This window comes from Aquarana catesbeiana, linkage group LG04, assembly GCF_042186555.1.
Source record: "Aquarana catesbeiana isolate 2022-GZ linkage group LG04, ASM4218655v1, whole genome shotgun sequence".
In the NCBI taxonomy this organism is placed as follows: domain Eukaryota; kingdom Metazoa; phylum Chordata; class Amphibia; order Anura; family Ranidae; genus Aquarana; species Aquarana catesbeiana.
Genome location: NC_133327.1, coordinates 313,581,541 through 313,602,124, shown reverse-complemented (window position 1 = coordinate 313,602,124; position 20,584 = coordinate 313,581,541). Strand labels below are relative to the sequence as shown.

Sequence of the window (20,584 nt, the reverse complement as noted above, 5' to 3'; positions counted from 1 at the left end):
AATGTACATAAGTATTTACAGTCTTTGCTCAATACCTTGTTGAAGCACCTTTGGCACCAATTACAGCCTCAAGTCTTTTTTTTGCCCTTGTCTGAGGTCCAGAGCGGTCTGGAGCAGGTTTTCATCAAGGATGTCTCTGTACATTGCTGCATCTTTCGCTCGATCCTGACTAGTCTCCCAGTTCCTTCCACTAAAAAACATCCCCACAGTATGATGATTTCACCACCATGCTTCACTGTAGGAATGGTATTGGCCAGCTGATGAGCGGTGCCTAGTTTCCTCCAGATATGACGCTTGCCATTCAGGCCAAAGAGTTCAATCTTTTTTTCATCAGACCAGAGAATTTGGTTTCTCATGGTGTGAGAGTCCTTCAGGTGCCTTTTGGCAAACTCCAGGTGGGCTGTCATGTGCATTTTACTGAGGACTGGCTTCCATCTGGCCACTCTACCATACAGGCCTGATTGGTGAAGGGCTGCAGAGATGATTGTTATTCTGGAAGGTTCTCCTCTCTCCACAGAGAAATGCTGGAGCTCTTCTGGAGTGGCCACCAGGTTCTTGGTCACCTCCAACTAAGGCCCTTCTCCCCAGATCGCTCAATGTGGCCGGGCTGCCCACTCTAGGAAGAGTCATCGGGTTCCAAACTTCTTCCATTTATGGATGATGGAGGCCAATGTGCTTATTGGGACCTTCAATGCTGCAGAATGTTTTTTGTACCCTTCCCCAGATCTGCGCCTCAATACAATCCTGTCTCGGAGGTCTATAGACTATTCCTTGGACGTCATGGTTTTGTTTGTGCTCTGACATGCACTATTAACTGTGGGACCTTATATAGACAGGTGTGTGCCTTTCCAAATCATGTCCAATCAACTGAATTTACCACAGGTGGACTCCAATCAAGTTGCAGAAACATCTCAACGATGATCAGTGGAAGCAAGATGCACCTGAGCTCAATTTTGTGTGTCATGGCAAAAGCTGTGAATACATACAGTGGGGCAAAAAAGTATTTAGTCAGCCACCAATTGTGCAAGTTCTCCCACTTAAAAAGATGAGAGAGGCCTGTAATTGTCATTATAGGTATACCTCAACTATGAGAGACAAAATGTGGAAACAAATCCAGACAATCATATTGTCTGATTTTTGAAATAATTTATTTGCAAATTATGGTGGAAAATAAGTATTTGGTCACCTACAAACAAGCAAGATTTCTGGCTCTCACAGACCTGTATCTTCTTCTTTAAGAGGCTCCTCTGTCCTCCACTCATTACCTGTATTAATGGCACCTGTTTGAACTTATCAGTATAAAAGACACCTGTCAACAACCTCAAACAGTCACACTCCAAACTCCACTATGGTGAAGACCAAAGAGCTGTCAAAGGACACCAGAAACAAAATTGTAGACCTGCACCAGGCTGGGAAGACTGAATCTGCAATAGGCAAGCAGCTTGGTGTGAAGAAATCGACTGTGGGAGCAAAAATTAGAAAATGGAAGACATACAAGACCACTGATAATCTCCCTCAATCTGGGGCTCTACGCAAGATCTTACCCCGTGGGGTCAAAATGATCACAAGAACTGTGAGCAAAAATCCCAGAACCACATGGGGGGACCTAGTGAATGACCTGCAGAGAGCTGGGACCAACGTAACAAAGGCTACCATCAGTAACACTCTACGCCACCAGGGACTCAGATCCTGCAGTGCCAGACGTGTCCGCCTGCTTAAGCCAGTACATGTCCGGGCCCGTCTGAGGTTTGCTAGAGAGCATTTGGATGATCCAGAAGAGGATTGGGAGAATGACATATGGTCAGATGAAACCAAAGTAGAACTGTTTGGTAGAAACACAACTCGTCGTGTTTGGAGGCGAGAGAATGCTGTGTTGCAAACAAAGAACACCATACCTACTGTGAAGCACGAGGGTGGCAACATCATGCTTTGGGGCTGTTTCTCTGCAAAGGGAACAGGACGACTGTGTACATGAAAGAATGAATGGAGCCATGTATCGTGAGATTTTGAGTGCAAACCTCCTCCCATCAGCAAGAGCATTGAAGATGAAATGTAGCTCGGTCTTTCAGCATGACAATGATCCCAAACGCACTGCCCGGGTAACGAAAGAGTGGCTTCGTAAGAAGCATTTCAAGGTCCTGGAGTGGCCTAGCCAGTCTCCAGATCTCAACCCCATAGAAAAACCTTTGGAGGGAGTTGAAAGTCTGTGTTGCCCAGCGACAGCCCCAAAACATCACTGCTGTAGAGGAGATCTGCATGGAGGAATGGGCCAACATTCCAGCAACAGTGTGTGACAACCTTATGAAGACTTACAGAAAACGTTTGACCTCTGTCATTGCCAACAAAGGATATATAACAAAGTATTGACATGAACTTTTGATATTGACCAAATACTTATTTCCCACCATAATTTGCAAACAGATTCTTTAAAAAATCAGACAATGTAATTGTCTGGATTTGTTTCCACATTTTGTCTCTCATAGTTGAGGTATACCTTTGCTGACATTTACAGGCCTCTCTCATCTTTTTAAGTGGGAGAACTTGCACAATTGGTGGCTGACTAAATACTTTTTTGCCCCACTGTATGTACATATGATTTTTTTCATTTTTTATTTTTATTAAATTTGCAAAGATTTCAAACAAACTTCTTTCATGCTGTCATTATGAGATATTGTTTGTAGAATTTTTAGGAAAATAATTACTTTAATTCTGTTTTGGAATAAGGCTGGAACATAACAAAATGTGGAAAATGTGAATCGCTGTGAATACTTTCCTGGATGCACTGTATGCATATCTGTCTTTGTACTAGGAGCGCGACGCACAGCGAGCTCCCAGCGCAGAGACCAGGCTCTAATTGAGAGCCCCGGGTCTTGTACTAACAATCAGGACCCGAGTCACCTGATCGCTGTGATAGCCTCTGATTGGCCATCACAGTGATCAGTTACTGTAAGCCTGCCCGTGTTTACTTCCTCTTCTGAATGAAGAGGAAGGTACGTTGCATCTTTCTCTTCTAGCAGGAGAGGAAGATATACACCAACAAAAGTGTGTAAAAAAAAAAAAAAAAAAAATCAAATAAAAAATGAGCCAGGGTTAGTGTTAGTTTGGAGTCAAAGGTCACAGTCAGAATATTTTGGGTAGAATTTTTTTTTTTTTTTTATTCGTATTAGTGTCTGTGTTTTATGTAGGATACAAAAATGCAAAATGTACACCATTGTTTCTGGGCTGTACTACAGGAACAACTAACATACACGTATGTGGTACTGCTGCGATCGTCAGGAGCAGGAAAATTTACGAGGGAAAAAAGTATTTGATCCCCTGCTGATTCCGTACAAAGAAATGATCAGTCTATAATTTTACTGGTAGGTTTATTTTAACAGTGAAAGAATAACAAAAAAGTCCAAAAAAAACACATTTCAAAAAAGTTATAAATTGATTTGCTTTTTAATGAGTGACAATCACAGAGCTCAGACGTTTCTTGTAGTTGGCCACCAGGTTTGAACACATCTCAAGAGGGATTTTGTCCCACTCCAAATCATTAAGGTTTCAAGGCTCACGTTTAGTAACTCGAAGCTTCAGCTCCTTCAACATTATTTCTATAGGATTAAGGTCTCGAGTCTAGGCCACTTCAAGACCTTAATGTACTTCTTCTTGAGCCACACCTTTGTTGCCATGGCCTAGTGTTTTGGTTCATTGTCATGCTTGAAGACCCATCCATCCATGACCTATTTTCAATTCCCTGGCTGAGGGAAGGAGGTTCTCACCCAAGATTTGACGGTACATTGCCTTAGCAGAAAAACACCCCCAAAGCATAATGTTTCCACCTCCATGTTTGACGGTGGGGATGGTGTTCTTGGGGTCATAGGCAGCATTCCTCCTCCTCCAAACACTGCTAGTTGAGTTGCTGCTAAAGAGCTCGATTTTGGTCTCATCTGATCACAACACTTTTATCCAGTTCTCCTCTGAATCATTCAGATGTACATTAGCAAACTTCAGACGGGCCTGTACATGTGCTTTCTTGAGCAGGGGGACCTTGTGGGCGCTGCAGGATTTCGGTCCTTCACGTCATAGTGTGTTACTAATTGTTTTCTTGGCGACTATGGTCCCAGCTGCCTTGAGATCATTGATCAGATTCTCCCATGTAGTTCTGGGCTGATTACTCACCGTTCTCATGATCACTGAAACTCTAGGCGAGATCTTGCATGAATCCCCAGACCGAGGAAGGTTGACCGTTATTTTGTGTTCCTTCTGTTTGCGAATAATCACACCAACTGTTGTTATCTTCTCACCAAGCTGCTTGGCGATGGTCTTGTAGTTCATTCTAGCCTTGTGTAGGTCTACAATCTTGTCTCTAACATCCTTGGACAGCTCTTTGGTCTTGGCCATGGTGGAGAGATTGGAATCTGATTGATTGCTTCTGTGGATAGGTGTTTTTTATACAGGCAACAAGCTGAGATTAGGAGTACTCCCTTTAGGCAGCTTGTTACCTGTATAGAAGACACCTGGGAGCCAGAAATCTTGCTGATTGATAGATACTTATTTCACTCATTAAAATGCAAATCGATTTATAACTTTTTTGAAATGTGTTTTTCTGGATTTTTTTATTATTCTGTCTCTCAAATGTACAAGATCAGCAGGGGATCAAATACTTTTTCCCTCACTGCATTTTGGGATGTTCTTTGGTGGTAAATTATGGTAATGGCAAGAAATATACAGCTAAATTTTAAAAATATATATTATTGTTAACACTATTTTGGGTCAGATTTCCTCTGATAATATTATTAACACATGTCAAAGTTGTAAAATTGTGACTGTTTTTGAATTCCTGGGTTACTCAATGGACGATGAAGAAACCAGTTTACTACTTTCATTGTGTATGCTGTACAGGGATACTAAAGGGAATCTTTAAAATAATAACACGAGAAACCTGAAATGAAAGCTTCCCTTCTCATTCTCCAATTAACAAACATGCTCGAGCAAAAGGGTACATCAGTCACAGAATAAAGGGTTAGCTTTACTGTCCCAAAAAATAGTTTGTGATCTAATAGACCAGGGCTCAACAAATCTTAGGCACCAGGTCCACTAGAAATTGCATCGTGGCACTTGGGCTTTAGTCAGTGACAGGCTCCTCAGCTGCAATTACAGGGCAGGCTGGGTGCTGGTCTTGGCTTAGAAGGTGGAGTAGGCCCTCTGGTCACAACAGAGCACTGGTAAATTATGGGGAACTCTATTAATGGCAGCAGCAGGGATGAAGACGACCCGGGGATAGGGCAGGAAGACAGCGGCACGGCAGCCACTGACATTGCGGGAGGAGCGAGCAGCCAGCAGAGTGCAGTTCAGCTGGAGATCCCCGTCGGTCTCGCTACGGCTGCTACCCTCACCAAGGTATTGCTGGAGCAGGCCCAGCTGAGGGAGGTGGCGGCTCGGCTCAGGGATGTGGGGGCTCCAGAGTCAGTGGTTTCCTGGCACCAGAGTGCCCTACTCCACTGGCTGGAGTAGAGGCTGAGCTCGGAGCAGTTCATAGAGACACTGGAGAGCCGAGCCAGCGACTGAGAGGAGTGTGAGGAGGTAATCCCCTGCCTGCTGGCATGTCTGGCCCGGGCGCTCACTGGACACAGCCAGCCTGTTCACATAGCAACAACTTAACCCAACATCCACCACAGGAAACCTGCTGTACGGAAACATGGAGGCTGCAATTACTGCTTTGGTCATTCAGGGTTATCCCCAGGAGCCAGACTGCCTTCACTCTGTGTGTTCAGGGCACAGGAAGCCTAGCAACTAGCATTTTCAAAAGGAGCTCAGCAATGGCAGCATCCATACATGAAGGAGCACATGCATGCTTTCCTATTTATCCCCAGATTTCAGGTGATGAGCTCAGCATCATGGCACTGGGGTAGATGGTGCACAGCACATGTGTGATGTTTGAATCTGAGAGCTTCAGAGAGAGTGGGTATCAGCGGCTGGAGTGCCACAGCAAAATCTCTCCTGGATTCAGACGTTGCAGGTGTGCTATCTACCCCATTGTCATGGCATCGAGCTGGGCACCCTAGAAATTGGTGAGAATGTATTCATTGCATTTGAATCAGAGAGAGTGCGCTCTTGTAATGGCAGAGGTGAGTACCCTGCATTGCGCATCTGTAAAGATACACATCAGGGCTACATAAGAGAAGGGGTTTAGTCATTGAAAATAATAGGATTTTTTAAAACAGCTTACCTGTAAAATCCTTTTCTTGGAGTACATCACGGGACACAGAGCACCATAATAATTACTATGTGGGTTATAGGCCACTTTCAGGTGATGGACACCGGCACACCCTAAACAGGAAGTTGCTTCCCTATATAACCTCTCCCTTACCGGGAGCACCTCAGTTTTTGTAGCAAACATATACCCCAGAAGAAGAGGAGAGGGAAGCTCTGTGTCCTGTGATGTACTCCAAGAAAAGGATTTTACAGGTAAGCTGTTATAAAAATCCTATTTTCTTTATCGTTCATCATGGGACACAGAGCACCATAGTAATTAATATGTGGGACGTCCCATAGCAATGCTATTTGAGGGGAGGGAGACACAACCCGTAGACCGCCAACAGACTTGAGGACCAATACTGCTGCCTGCAGCACACTGTGCCCAAAGGTGATATCCTCATGCCCTTTTTTACATCTACTTGATAAAATCTGGTAAATTTATGGACTGCAGACCAAGTTGCGGCCTTGCAGATCTGAGCCATGAAGGATTGGTGACGCACTGCCCCAGAAGCACTAACTGCTCTAGTAGAGTGCGCTTTGACATGAAAAGGTGAAATCTTACCTTTTAACCATTAGGCCTGGATTATAACTTGCCAAATCCACTTAGCAATAGTGGCTTTCGATGCTGCCTGTCCCTTCATAGGACCCTCTGGCAGCATAATAAAACAGACCTAAGCAGTTGTCTTTAAATAGACCTTGAATGCTCTCACTACATCAAGACAATGTAGTGAGTTCTCTACCCTAGGGCCTGGTTTTGGAAAAAAAACGACGGTAGGACAATATCTTGGTTAAGGTGAAAACCTAAAACCACCTTAATAATTAAATATGGCTTCTTTACAGGAAAGAGCGGCCAACTCCGATACCCTTTTGCAGAGGGTATAGCAACCCAAAACACTATTTCCCTTGTCAGAAGGACCAAGGGAGTATGCTGTAACGGTTCAAAGGGCTGTTTTTGCAATATCGACAAAAAGTTCAAGTCTCAAGGGTTCAAGGGTGGTCTAACTGGCAGAATAAGCCGCATTACCCCTTGTATAAAAACCCCGGACCAAAGAATGCGAAGCAAGCAGTCTTTGAAATAAGACCGATAAAGCTGAGACTTGGCCCTTAATAGTACTCAAGGCCAGCTTCATTTGTACTTGTAGAACAAAAACAAGAATTCTACCTATGTTATATTTCTGAGGGTGGCAACCCTTGGATTCACATCAGGAAACATAAGCCCTCCAGAATAATATATAACTCTGGCAGCCGGCTTCATTAATGAAGGTAGAAATCACTGACCCGGATAGACTACATCTCTTCAGAATGCGGGCTTCAATAGCCAAACTGTCAAACTTACAGTTTGTAAGATAGGGTGGAATATCGGCCCCTGTGAGAGTAGGTCTGGCCGTAGTGGAAGGGACCATGGATTCTCCACCGCCATCTTTACGATTTCTGCATACCAGGACCTTCTGGGCCATGCTGGGGCTATAATGATTACCGGCTTTCTTTCCAGCTTGATCCTGCAAAGAAGCCATGGCAACAACTGAATAGGGAATAAAGCCTAACTCAGTAAAAACAGATCCCAAGGGGTCACCACGCATCTGTCTTGCATGCGAGTGGATCCCTTGTCCTTGACATAAAGTTGACCAACTACATGTTGAACCTGGACGCCAAAAGATCTACGTTCGGGATCCCCCATCTTCGGCATATAGCCAGAAAGAATTTTGGGGTAAAGGGACCACTTCCCCGGGAACAACTGCTGGTGACTCACGTAGTCCGCGTGCCAATTCTCTATTCCTGGAATGAAGACTGTCGATAGGCAAGGAACATCCTTTTCCACCCAAGCTAGAATATGGGCCACCACTCTCTGAGCTGTGTGACCCGTTAGTGCCCCCTTGGCCATTGATATAAGCCACAGCTGTGGCATTGTCGGATTGGTTCCTGACAGGACAATCTCGTAACCTAAATGTTCAGGGCTTCAGAGCCAGACGCGCTGCCCGAATCTCTAGGATGTTGATGGGCAAGGCTTTTTCGGTTCTGGACAACTGTCCCTGGACAGTTGTCTTTTCCAGTACTGCTCCCCAACCTGAAAGGTTGGCATCTGTCGTTACCACTTTCCAGGTAACTGGTATAAAGGTTTTTCCTTCTGCAGATTCCCGGATACTGAGCACCAACTGAGGCTCTGGAACACCTTTGGGGACAGCCGCATTGGTGAATCTAAAGCTTGAATCATTTTGTTCCAAGCAGACAGGATATTGTTTTGCAACAGTCTTGAATGGAACTGGGCATAGGGAACCACTATGAATGAAGCCACCATCTTTCCTAACAACCTCATGCAAAGGCAAATGGAGGGATCTCCTTTCGACCTGACCATCCGCACCAGCTCTCTCTCTTATGGAGTCGATCTTTGCCTGAGGCAAGAACACTTTTTTCTGGGCTGTGCCTATGATCAGACCCAAGTACTTGAGCCTTTTTTTAGCGGTTTTAAGAAAGACTTGTCTAGTTTGAGAATTTAACCCAGATCAGGTATTTGGTTGTAATGCGCACGCTTTGCTCCAAACGAACCACCGACTGGTCTATTAGCAATAGATCGTCTAGGTAGGCCAAGACTGTTATGTCCTGTGCCCTTGCTAGAGGTGGGGCCAGAACTTTTGTAAACACCCAGGGGGCTGTAGCTAGCCTGAAGGGCAAGGCTACAAACTGAAAATGTTGCTGTTCTACCTTGAACCGCAGAAACCCTGGGTGGGAAATATAGGGACATGCAGATATGCATCCCTGATGTCGATAAACGGGAGAAGTTCTCCTCCTTGTAGGATAGAAACCACTGACCTGATTGACTTAATGCGAAAGGAGCGGATCTTCAGGAACTGATTTAGATTTTTTAAGATCTAGAATGAGTCGGACATCACCATTAGGTTTGGTACCATAAAGAGGTTTGAATAAAACCCCAAACCTTGCTCGTCTGTGGATTTGTATGACCGGAGCCAGTAATCGTTCTAGTGCCCGAAACAGAGATTGGCTTTTCCCTGGATCTTTGGGAACGTTTTACCTCAGAAAACGAGATGGTGGAAACTCTCGAAATTCTAGTTTGTATCCTAGAGACACCGTGGAGATGATCCATCTGTCCTAAATTTCCTCTTGCCAGACTTCTGAGTATTGCAGAAGTCTTCCCCCCACTCTGGTGAGGGGGGGGGGGGGTAGCCCTTCATAATGAGGCTTTAGAATTCTGCTTTGCAGGTTTCCACCCCAAGGACTTCTTTTGTGCTTGGGCCTGACCCTGAGGCTATCCTATAGAGTCTGACGGCGGAGGCCGCCTGCACTGCCTAAAGGCGGATGCCCCTGGCGCAAGAGAAAGAGTCCGCTTAAATGAAGGGCGTTTATACTTTCTTTTGACTGGCAAAAGAGTACTTTTCCCACTAAAAATAATTTGGATGTATTTGTCCAAATTATCCCCAAATAGCCGATCCCCATGAAAAGGAAAACCAGTCAGGAGCCTTTTGCATGGTACGTCAGCTGACCAATTTTTTAACCACAGGATCCTACGCATGTGTACTAGCACAAGCGCAAGGCGGGACGCCTGGTGAATAGAATCTTTCATGGCGTCGATGGTAAAACATGCTTTTGGTAGTTCGGCCAAATCCCTGGCTTGTGCAGGAACCTCCTTAAGGGCCTGTCTAAACTGGTCCTTTAGGGACTGACAGATGCCTATTGCAGCGACTGCAGGCTGAGTAACGGCACCTGTCAAGGAAAAAGGATTTTAACAGGAATTCCAACCTTTTAACTGTTGGATCCTTAAGTATTTGTGCATTCTCTACTGGACAAGTTAGACTTTTATTAACACTGGAAATCGCAGCGTCAACTGCTGGTACATTCCATTTTTAGGTGAACTTCTCCTCCATGGGATAGAGTGCTGTCAATCTCTTTGGAGGGAGAAAATGCTTATCTGGGTGATCCCATTCAGCATAAATAAGCTTTTCTAGTAATGCATGGACAGGAAACGCATGCAAAGGCTGTGAAGGTTTTAAGGAACATAAAGAAGAAACAGAACTTTCAGCCGACTCCATTAGGGGTAGCCTGAAAGTGGAATGAACCATCTCCGTAAGAGATTGTACCAGCAATTTCTCAGCTAGCGAGACTGAAAAAGATTCATCCACCATTGTCTCCTGAGGAGTAATCGGTTTGTTTTTCCTCCTGATCGCCTGAGGGTAACACCTAATCCTCTCATCCTCTACCCACTGTCCTCTTGGTAAAGGGTCTAAGGTGGGAGAGGGGGATCTAACACGCTTCCTATCCTCATGGATGGAGGATGCGATTAAAGCTGCTAATCTTCCTTCTAGGCCCAGCAGGGTGGAGGAAATGCATCTTCAGTCAAGTATACAGGGGCTGAGATGTGAAAAGCAGCTGCACCACCAATTGGTTCAAATGACTCGCCCTGGCTTGCCACATCTGATATTTCAGGATAGGATGACAGTGTGGAAGCACAACTGGAGTTCCCAGCGCCTGGGAGTGAAATTTTTGGTACCTTCTTTGTGGTGTCTTTTTTGGGAGCCATAGTGCTAAGCATAAAAGCATAGGCATAAGTAAATACTCTACTTGCTGAGCAATAGTCTAGCATACAATGCTGCTAATAGAGTTCAGCTTGGTGCTGAGTAAAAAGTATTTCCTTTACTGGGAAAATGCCTGTATGCAGCACCTTATGTGACCCTACCGTTCCTGTGTCCTTTGTGATCTGCAGCTGTATCTCCAGCTCTTTCGCTGAGAAGAGTTGTATCTTTTTGTGTATGTGCTGCCGAAGAAAGCACCGTTTGTATCTGCAAACTCTGTCTCCAGCGCTTGCGCCGTGTGCCTTGTGAACACTACGTCCTGCACACGGCGCCGTGCTTAAGCCACGCCCCCTCCCCACATCACACACACACACCCCACACGCGCGAGCGGCGGTCGGGTCTTGCCAGTCGGCAGACCCAGTGCGTGGGGTGGCTGGATCATACACCGCTGTGACACAGAAAAAACACGATACACATACAAAATATATGGGAAGCCACCGCACCACCCGAGAAGGGGGTAGGGGGGGGGGGGGGTAAGTACATCTGATGTACCTGCTAGCCCCTTCCCTCAGGGGGAAGAATACATTACTTCTTTCCTGATAGGAATCCCCTGACGAGCTGCATGAATGAAACCACACATCTGCTCTTAGGCATTCACAGAACCGACTGAGAGGCAACGTTAAAGGTATGCACATTTGCTCCCTCTAGTGGAGACTTTAAGGCATGACATTTTACTCACGGAAGAAAAAACCATAGGTGGACTTTTTACAGTTCCTAGGCTTCTACCCTTACCTTAACCTTGCCGCAGGATACTGCTGACGTCAGACAGATCCAAACTTCACCCATCACAGCGGGCTGCATTGGCAACCTTCAAGGACCGGGTCCCTTTTTATCGGGGTTCCACTCCCTTGGACCTGTATTAGCACCCCGCCAGGAAAAGTTTTAGGTAATGTAAGCATGACCAAAAAGCCCTGGGTCCCGGGGTCCAGCCCTGCAAGGAGAGGCGTTACAAGCAAAACCTTGTGCCTCGTATACGAAACCCGGGTACCATCCACCTTGGCTTCAGTGGCACTTTGGATTGATCTGGTCTATGGAGGCTGTTTAAATCCAGCAAGGATCCCTCCAGCGGAGCTCTTCAGAGCACATCTTCACTCGTGACCAACACCTTAGACACTGGCAAAAAAACTGAGGTGCTCCAGGTATGGGAGGGGTTATATAGGGAGGCCACTTCCTGTTTAGGGTGTGCCAGTGTTCATCACATGAAGGTGGCCTAAAACCCACATAGTAATTACTATGGTGCTTTGTGTCCCTTTTTTGTATGATAAAGAAAAAGCTTTGTTAATGTAAAAAAAAAAAAAAAACTGGCTCCTAACTTTTTTTAGCTGGCTTCTTGATTCAAAGCAATTTTGCCAAGCCCTGATCTAATAGACAATTCCACTTTCCATTTGAGTCTTCTCACAAGAGTACTCTGCATCACTGTATACTTACCAAGATGCTTTAATGGTGTTTTACATTCATGTGTTATTCCATTTACAATTGTAGGAGCTGAGTCTGTTTGTGGAAAGAGAGACTTAAGAGTTGCAGTTGTCTCCTGTTGTTCTTCATTTCTTCTAAGGGCGTGCCTTCCAACATACTGACCTCGTCTTGTCCCAGATGAGTCACTTTCAACAGTCCCAGAGCTTGTGTCATTTGGAGCAAGGTTTTGTTTCTTGGATAATTTCTTTGCAGTTGACTTGGCAGAAGAACCTTGCAGGCAAGCCTGTGAATCTCCTGGGATGGCAGAGGTTCTGCTGTCATCTGCCTGCGATGCAGGCTGCAAAGTCCCAGCTTGGTAGAAAGAGTTTGGATAATACACAGGTTCTTCTAGACCAGGAAAACATATGACAGCTAAAAACCAGTGGGCACTAGAAAACAAAGATAAAAGTCATTAAAAGAGGTCCTTTTTACACAGGTTCAATGTCTACGTTTGGTTGTGTAATAGCGATTATGTTTTTAAAGCGGAACCCAAAAGTGAAACTTCCGCTTATTAGGCTCCCCCCCCCCCCCCGTGTCACATTTGGCACCTTTCAGGGGGGAACGGGGACCCGTTTATGACAGGTCCCCTTCCCCACTTCCGGGAGACGGGCCGTGGCCCAATCTCCCGGAAGTTCGACTCCCCTTATCCTTTCCCTGCCGCCAGGCAAATAAGAAAACGCAGAGCGCTTCACGCATGCGCAGTAGGGAACCAGCAGTGAAGCCAAAAGGCTTCACCGCTGGGTTCCCTTACCAGGAATGGTGGCGGCAGCATCCGGTGAGTCGATCTGAAGATGGGCTGGGGTGGCAACATCACAAGCTCCCTGGACAGGTAAGTGCCCTAATATTAAAAGTCAGCAGCTACAGTATTTGTAGCTGCTGACTTTTACATTTTTTTTTTTTGGCTGGATCTCCTCTTTAAAGCATTTCACCAAATATCTCTCAACTTTTATACTTCTGCTTATACACCAAAATGTTGACCTGCATCTGGCTCCTTTAGTCTCAGTAGCCTAACAATTTTGAGACAGCCAATAAAGAAATTCAGAACTATCTGCAAACACAACTAAATGGAAAAAAAAAATAAACGGAATTCAAAAACAATATGTTTTAGTTCAACTTAACTGTGCATCCGGAAAGTATTCACAGCGTTTCACTTTTATGTTACAGCCTTATTCCAAAATGGATTAGATTGATTTTTTTCCTCAAAATTCTACCAACAATACCTTATAATGACAACATGAAAAAAGTTTGTTTCAAATCTCTGCCTTTTTTTTTAAACATAAAGAAGGAAAGAAAATCACATGTACATAAGTATTCACAGCCTTTGCTCAATACTTTGTTGAAGCACCTTTGGCACCAATTACAGCCTCAAGTCTTTTTGGGTATGATGCTACAAGCATGGCACACCTATTTTTGGGCAGTTTCCCCCATTCTTTTTTGCAGGATCTCTCAAGCTCCATCAGGTTGGATAGGTGCACAGCCATTTTCAGATCACTCCAGAGATGTTTAACTGGGTTCAAGTCTGGGCCACTCAAGGACATTCATGGAGTTGTCACATAGCTGTGTGCTTAAGGTCATTGTCCTGTTGGAATATAAACCTTCGCCCCAGTCTGAGGTCAACAGCGCTCTGGAGCAGGTTTTCATCAAGGATGTCTCTGTACATTGCTGCATTCATCTTTCCCTCGATCCTGACTAGTCTCCCAGTTCCTGTCGCTAAAAAACATCCCCACAGCATGATGCTGCCACCACCATGCTTCACTGTAGGGATAGTATTGGCCAGGTGATAAGCGTTGCCTGATTTCCACCAGAAATGATGCTTACCATTCAGGGCAAAGAGTTCAATCTTTGTTTCATCAGACCAGAGAAATTAGTTTCTCATGGTCTGAGAACACTTCAGATGCCTTTTAGCAAACTCCAGGTGGCTGTTATGTTCCTTTTACTGAGGAATGGCTTCTGTCTGATCACTCTACCATGCAGGCCTGATTGGCGGAGTGCTACAGAGATGGTTGTTCTTCTGGAAGGTTCTCCTCTCTCCACAAACGCTGGAGTTCTGTCAGAGGCACCATCGGTTCTCCCTGACTAAGGCCCATCTTCCCCTGGTGGTTCCAAACATCTTCCATTTAGGGATGATGGAGCCCAGTGTGCTCATTGGGACCTTCAATGCTACAGAAATTTTTCTGTACCCTTCCCCAGATCTGTTCCTTCGATACAATCCTGTCACGGAGGTCTACAGACAATTCTTTGGACTTCATGGCTTGGTTTGTGCTCTGACATGCACTGTTAACTGTAGGTCCTTATATAGACAGGTGTGTGCCTTTCCAAATCATCACATGCCTGCATGGTTCCGAAACATTGCGCCTTCCTTTGTGATGTGATCTTTTTCATTAAAACTTTTTGGACGAAAATTGCCAATCCATGGTGTACTGGTGAATAGGTATGCTTGTTTGATGTTTCCAGGACCCAACTGGTAATCGCTGCAGCACCCACCATTTTAAGAGCCATTTCTACCAGGAATGTGTGTGATAGAAATATTGATCAGACCTTTCCAAATCATGTCCAATCAATTGAATTCATCACAGATGGACTCCAATCAAGTTGTAGAAACATCAAGGATGATCAGTGGAAACAGGATGTATGTGAGCTCAATTTTGAGTGTCACGACGAAGGCTGTGAATACTTATGTACATGTGTTTTTTCATTTTTTATTTTTAAAAAAATTTGCAAAGATTTTAAACAAGATTCTTTCACATTGTCATTATTGTGTATTGTTTGTAGAATTTTGAGGAAAATAATGAATTTAATCCATTTTGGAATAAGGCTGTAACCTAACAAAATGTGGAAAAAGTGAAGATCTGTGAATACTTTCCAGATGCACTGTAAATTCAAAAAACACTTTTCAAAATTGCCTGAAAACACAAATCACCTGTGTGCAAGTACCATTGCACAGACACTGGAAATTGGGAGGGAGCACCAGAACTGTGACCCATTCAAACACTACTGCGCTGATAAGTGCCACCAATCTGACAAAGTTTAAACATTAGGGGCTGGAGAACATAACATTTTTTGTACTTCCCATAAGCCTAAGTTCACATCTCTGCGGGTGCAGGACTGTGTGTAAATCGCACATTCCTGCATTTGCAGCAAAACACACTGCTGTTTATCAAATGCACACCCCCACGCATTGGAAAAAATGGTGGGTTTTTGCCCCCTACGATTTTAGAAAAGGTGGAAGGAACTTTTTGCCTGCATTTCCTATTCAAATGAATGGGCAGTCGTGCCCGCACAAACACGGCCGCATGAAAACCGCACAAGAGCAAACCTAAACTTAAATTATTTCTTGAAGTCAATCAGGAGATGCAAGATTTCAGATGCAGTCGGGTTATACTGCTACCTACAGGAAGACTGGACACTGACAAACAGAAAAATCATAAGATCATAAGCTATTCCCTCAGTATAACCAATCCTCAACCCAGCATGCCTCCGTTTTATTACACCAAGGCCTAGAACAAAAACACAGAGGTGCAGGACCGGTGTCACTTAATGCACTCAAAAAGTAAAACAGGAATTTTGACATACATGGAATTTCCATATCTTGGAATATAGTTCAGAAGTTGACAGACCATGGATTAAATGCCGCTACCTTCAGGTGATTGAATGCTGGCAAAAGCTTTGCTGGTAAACATCCCCAGTGTACTCCTAACCCTGCCCACTCTGTGAGGCTCCAGTTTTAGCAAGCAGTAAGGAGGTCACAGAGGAAAAGGGGAGAGACCTGCGCCCCTTAATTATAGAGGACACAGGAGTCAATTCTTAGACCACAGGACTTTCCCAAACAATAAATCTAAGGGTGGCAATTAAAACAGTCAAAATAGCAGCTCACAGGAAAGAACAAAAAAGAGTTAACGGCCCAAACAAATTACAGTAGAAGCACCATGTAGCTGAAATAGGGATCAGCAGAGGTTCAAACAGCCACTTGTAAAAAAATCTGATGTGAAAAACAAAAAAAAAAAACACAAGTGGTGTTCCTATGACCGTTGAGAAGGACCAATGCAAGATGAAGAAATCAGAGGGGTCAGTTGGCAAGGAAGGACAGTCCTGACCATAATTGGTAAATGTCAGGGCATTAGAGATGCTGGTGGATCTCTTGGTGAGAGTCTGTAGAGTAGTCACATAATTCAAAATGTTTAGTGAGATGGACCAGGAAGTGCAGGGGCACTTATAGAACACACATGGGGAGGAAAGAAACACATAAGGGGTACTGAACAGTGGAAATGTGACCTATTCCAGCACTAAATGTGTCAAAGAAGTCAACTGGTTCCAAGACCAGTTCTTTTGAGGAGGCGACAGAAGAAAGACTTCTCAGCTTGTAAAACAGACAACATTGTAATCCTTGGCCTTGATACAGGAAGAAAGAGCACATCGAAAATCAGACCAAAGAGGGTTGTAGGCCAGGAAGTCCTATGTAGAAAAGGGATCCATGAGCTTTTTTTTTTCTCTTGGCGGGGAGCTGTCCCGGCCAGGAGAACACAAGGATCAATGCTAGTGTCTATAGCCACTGGTAATTGCATTTTAAAAATCTGATCAACTTGGGTACAATCAGCCTGCCAAGAGATGGACCGAATCTCAGCCGGTCTCTGCTGATCCTAAAATTCGATCCATTTATGGCCAGCTTTAATGCCAAGTCTACAGGAGACCAGCCAGCATGCCGTTTACTCCAGTAGCCAAAATCAATATTTTAAAAAGCATGATGGGACATGCACTATTAAGTGCAGGGATCGATCCGTTGATCTCCGCTGAGAAGGCGGATGACAGGTCCGTCTCCGCTCACTGTGCGGAGACGGACCTGTCAGAGCCCCGCTGTCCTCTATGGGAGATTGGATGAAAACAGATCTGCCTGTCCATTTTCATCCGATCCGATAGATGGATGTAAAATAGGGTCTCCATCTGTCTGGATTTGGCGGACCGGATAGCACGGATGTCAGTGGACATGTCACCGCTGACATCCGTCGCTTCATAGAGATAAATGGAGCGTCCGGTCAGGTCCGCCTGAAAAACGGACAGGCGTACCCGATTGGACAAAGCATGTGTGAAAGGGGCCAAAGTCTCCAGACATTTTCTCCACCCACTCTGTGAAACTGGTCCATCCTGGTGGAGGTGAGATCCTTTTGGAGGAACAAATCCAACCTGGCACAGGCTGACAGATTAGGGTCAGGGCCAACACAGGATGCAGGGTACACCAGCCACTGGGATTTGAGGAGGGCCTGTCAGCAGAATCCTTAAAGCTAAGCACACCTTCAACCTGACTACTGGTGTTCCTTTTAAAGTAGTACACTAGTTTAACAAATTCCCTCTCAAAGGGGAACATTTCAAGCAGACTCAGGTGGGACTGGAGAGCCTTTAGAACCTCTGCAGTCAATGTGCAAGATGAGTTGAGCGCACAGTCCAGGTCAGAGAGTGGATACGATAGTCTCTGAGGATAGTGCAGGGGACTTGGCCCCACCCGAAAGAGCTGAGGAAGATTCACATGAAAAAGACCATATAAAACTATAAGGGTACTGGGTTCCAGATTACAGGCACTGGTTTCTTCAGAGGATATAAAGTAGGCACCACAAGAACCGCAAGGGGACTATGGCCTGGGGTTACCTGTGGCAGCGGGACTGTCCCCCTGTGACTATGCACAGACATTTTATACCCACGTAGCAGTAATGCAAGTAGTCCCGAAGTGCGAGGCAAGGCCTTGCTTACTCATAACTGCGGGTGTTGATGAAGGTCAAATGGCTGGAGGTGACCAAGCCACTGCAAGAGGGCAGTGAAAATGGACTAGAGACCAGAGATTCACATGGTGCCTGCAAGCGGGGGCAGCAGCAGGATACTGCTTACCTCATGCTGAAGGGTGGGAAAAAGAGTGCAGGACGACACTCCACCCAGCAGACGAATGTAGTGCTCAGTCCCTCAGTGTTAACCCTTACCATGTTAAACGATGGTGAGAAATCTGAAAGGCACCCAACAGTCTGGATAGTGAGGTAGCTCCAGTTGCTGTAGCTCAATTGGCCTTACTCAGAAAGACTTCAGAGTTAGGGTCTCACACTGAGGACTATGTGATGGCTCTGGACATTGAAAGCCCTCGGTGGCTATCTTTTACCAGTACATTCAGGTCTAGAAAGTACAACAATGCAAAGCATAACGCCTGAAGGTCACATTCCAGGCTAGTCCAAATCACCCAGACCAGCAATGTCTGGATAAGGCCTCCAAAGTCAGGCTGAAGAAACGCTGATCTGGATAGTTGCTATGGTCTCTACGGCCAAAAAAGTCAATGGATAAAGAAGGCAAAAAAAAAAAAAAACTGGCACAAAAAAGAAAGACATTTAGAAAAGATGTCCATCCCCTAGGCTATTAGCAAAAATCTAAGGCATGCTGGGTAGAGAATGGGTTACACTGGGGGCTGGTTTTGAAATTTCTTTTTCCCAGTGTTCATATCTCCTGTAGACGACAGTATGACCCAAACTGTATCTGAATTCCTTGTCTCTCCCATCCCCTCTATATTATAACCATAAGTTCCCCTGTGCCTGTGTTATATAAAAAATATGCTTATCTGTACTGACAACACATCGGCACCCAGCGCTCAGGTGCCTCCTCTCCTCTGCCAGGCTGACAGTTCCAGTGGGCGGGGCCAAGCACTACCGCTTATATCAGCTGGGAGGAGAGCGAGCGAGCAGAGGAGCCACGTGATGGCAGGGAGCCGCTGTGTTATCTGTACAGTTAAGCATATTTATTATATAACACAGACACAGGGGAACTTATTTTTACAATACAGAGGGGATGGGAGCATTATATATTTATAATGAGAGCTGACACAAGCAGACAGGCAGGAAGGGGAGGGGGGAAGAGGACATAGGAGACAGAGAGCAGGGCTGCAGATGACGGAGGCACGTAAACTGACCACGGTGTCAGCGCTCAGCAGCCATGATAAAGCATGGTCAATTTACAGGGGGGAGGGTATAGCCAGGCAGGATCAGCCAGGTTTTTTTTTAGGTGTTACAGGGGGGCAAATGACACAGCACAAGCACTGTGCTGTATAACATGCTTTAAGTCAGGGGTCCTCAAACTTTTTAGACAGGGGGCCAGTTCACGGTCCCTCAGACTGTTGGGGGGCCGCACTATAGTTTAAAAAAAATATGAACTAATTCCTATGCACACATCTTATTTGTAGTGCAAAAAAAAAAAAGAAAAACACAGGAAAAAATAGTACAATATTTAAAATAAAGAACAATTGTAATCAATATGAACTTATCAGTATTTCACAGACTCCCCTCATTACAGAACCACTCCCAATCACAGACCCCCCCTCCCCATCACAGACTCACCCCATAACAAAGCCCCCCCCACGAGAGATCCCCCCATCACAAACTCCTCTCCATCACAAAGCCCCACATAACAGACTCCCCCATATCACATACTTCCCCCATCACAGATACCCCCATAACAGACGCCCCATCACAGACTTTCCCCATAACAGACTCCGCCATCACAGATCCCCCCCCCATATCACAGATCCCCCCCCATATCACAGATCCCCCATATCACAGATCCCATATCACAGACTCCCCCCATATCACAGACTCCCCCATATCACAGACTCCCCCATATCACAGATCCCCCCATATCACAGATCCCCCCATATCACAGATCCCCCCATATCACAGATCCCCCCATATTACAGATCCCCCTCATATCACAGATCCCCCCATATCACAGATCCCCCCCATATCAGACTCCCCCATCACAGATTCCCATCACAGATCCCCCATAACAGAGCCCCCCATATCACAGATCCCCCCATATCAGACTCCCCCATCACATCACAGACTCCCCCATATCACAGAGCCCCCCATCAAAGATCCCCCCATATCAGACTCCCCCATCACAGATCCCCCCATATCACAGATCCCCCCCCATATCAGACTCCCCCATCACAGATCCCCCCCATCACATCACAGAGCCCCCCATCAAAGATCCCCCCATATCAGACTCCCCCATCACAGATCCCCCCATATCACAGATCCCCCATATCACAGATCCCCCCCATATCACAGATCCCCCCCATATCACAGATCCCCCCATCACAGACCCCCCCATCACAGATCCCCCATAACAGACTCCGCCATCACAGTCCCCCCCCATATCAGACTGCCTCCTATCACAGATGCCCCCCCCCCCCCCCATCACAGACTCCCCTCATCGATATTACACTGCCGCCCCTTCTATAATATCACAGCACTCCCACTCCCCTCTGTTACCTGTATCACACAAGA

General features: G+C 45.5%; 1 protein-coding gene across 7 annotated transcripts in view; it reads right to left on the bottom strand.

Annotated features, from left to right (window-relative positions):
* SENP6 (SUMO specific peptidase 6) overlaps positions 1 to 20,584 on the bottom strand; it is a 172,576-nt gene that overhangs the window by 28,246 nt on the left and 123,746 nt on the right. For all 7 annotated transcript variants that reach the window (XM_073626821.1, XM_073626822.1, XM_073626823.1 and 4 more), the window contains one exon: positions 12,252 to 12,667. In XM_073626821.1, coding sequence (XP_073482922.1) covers positions 12,252 to 12,667 — 416 coding nt within the window. The remainder of the gene's footprint in view (positions 1 to 12,251; positions 12,668 to 20,584) is intronic.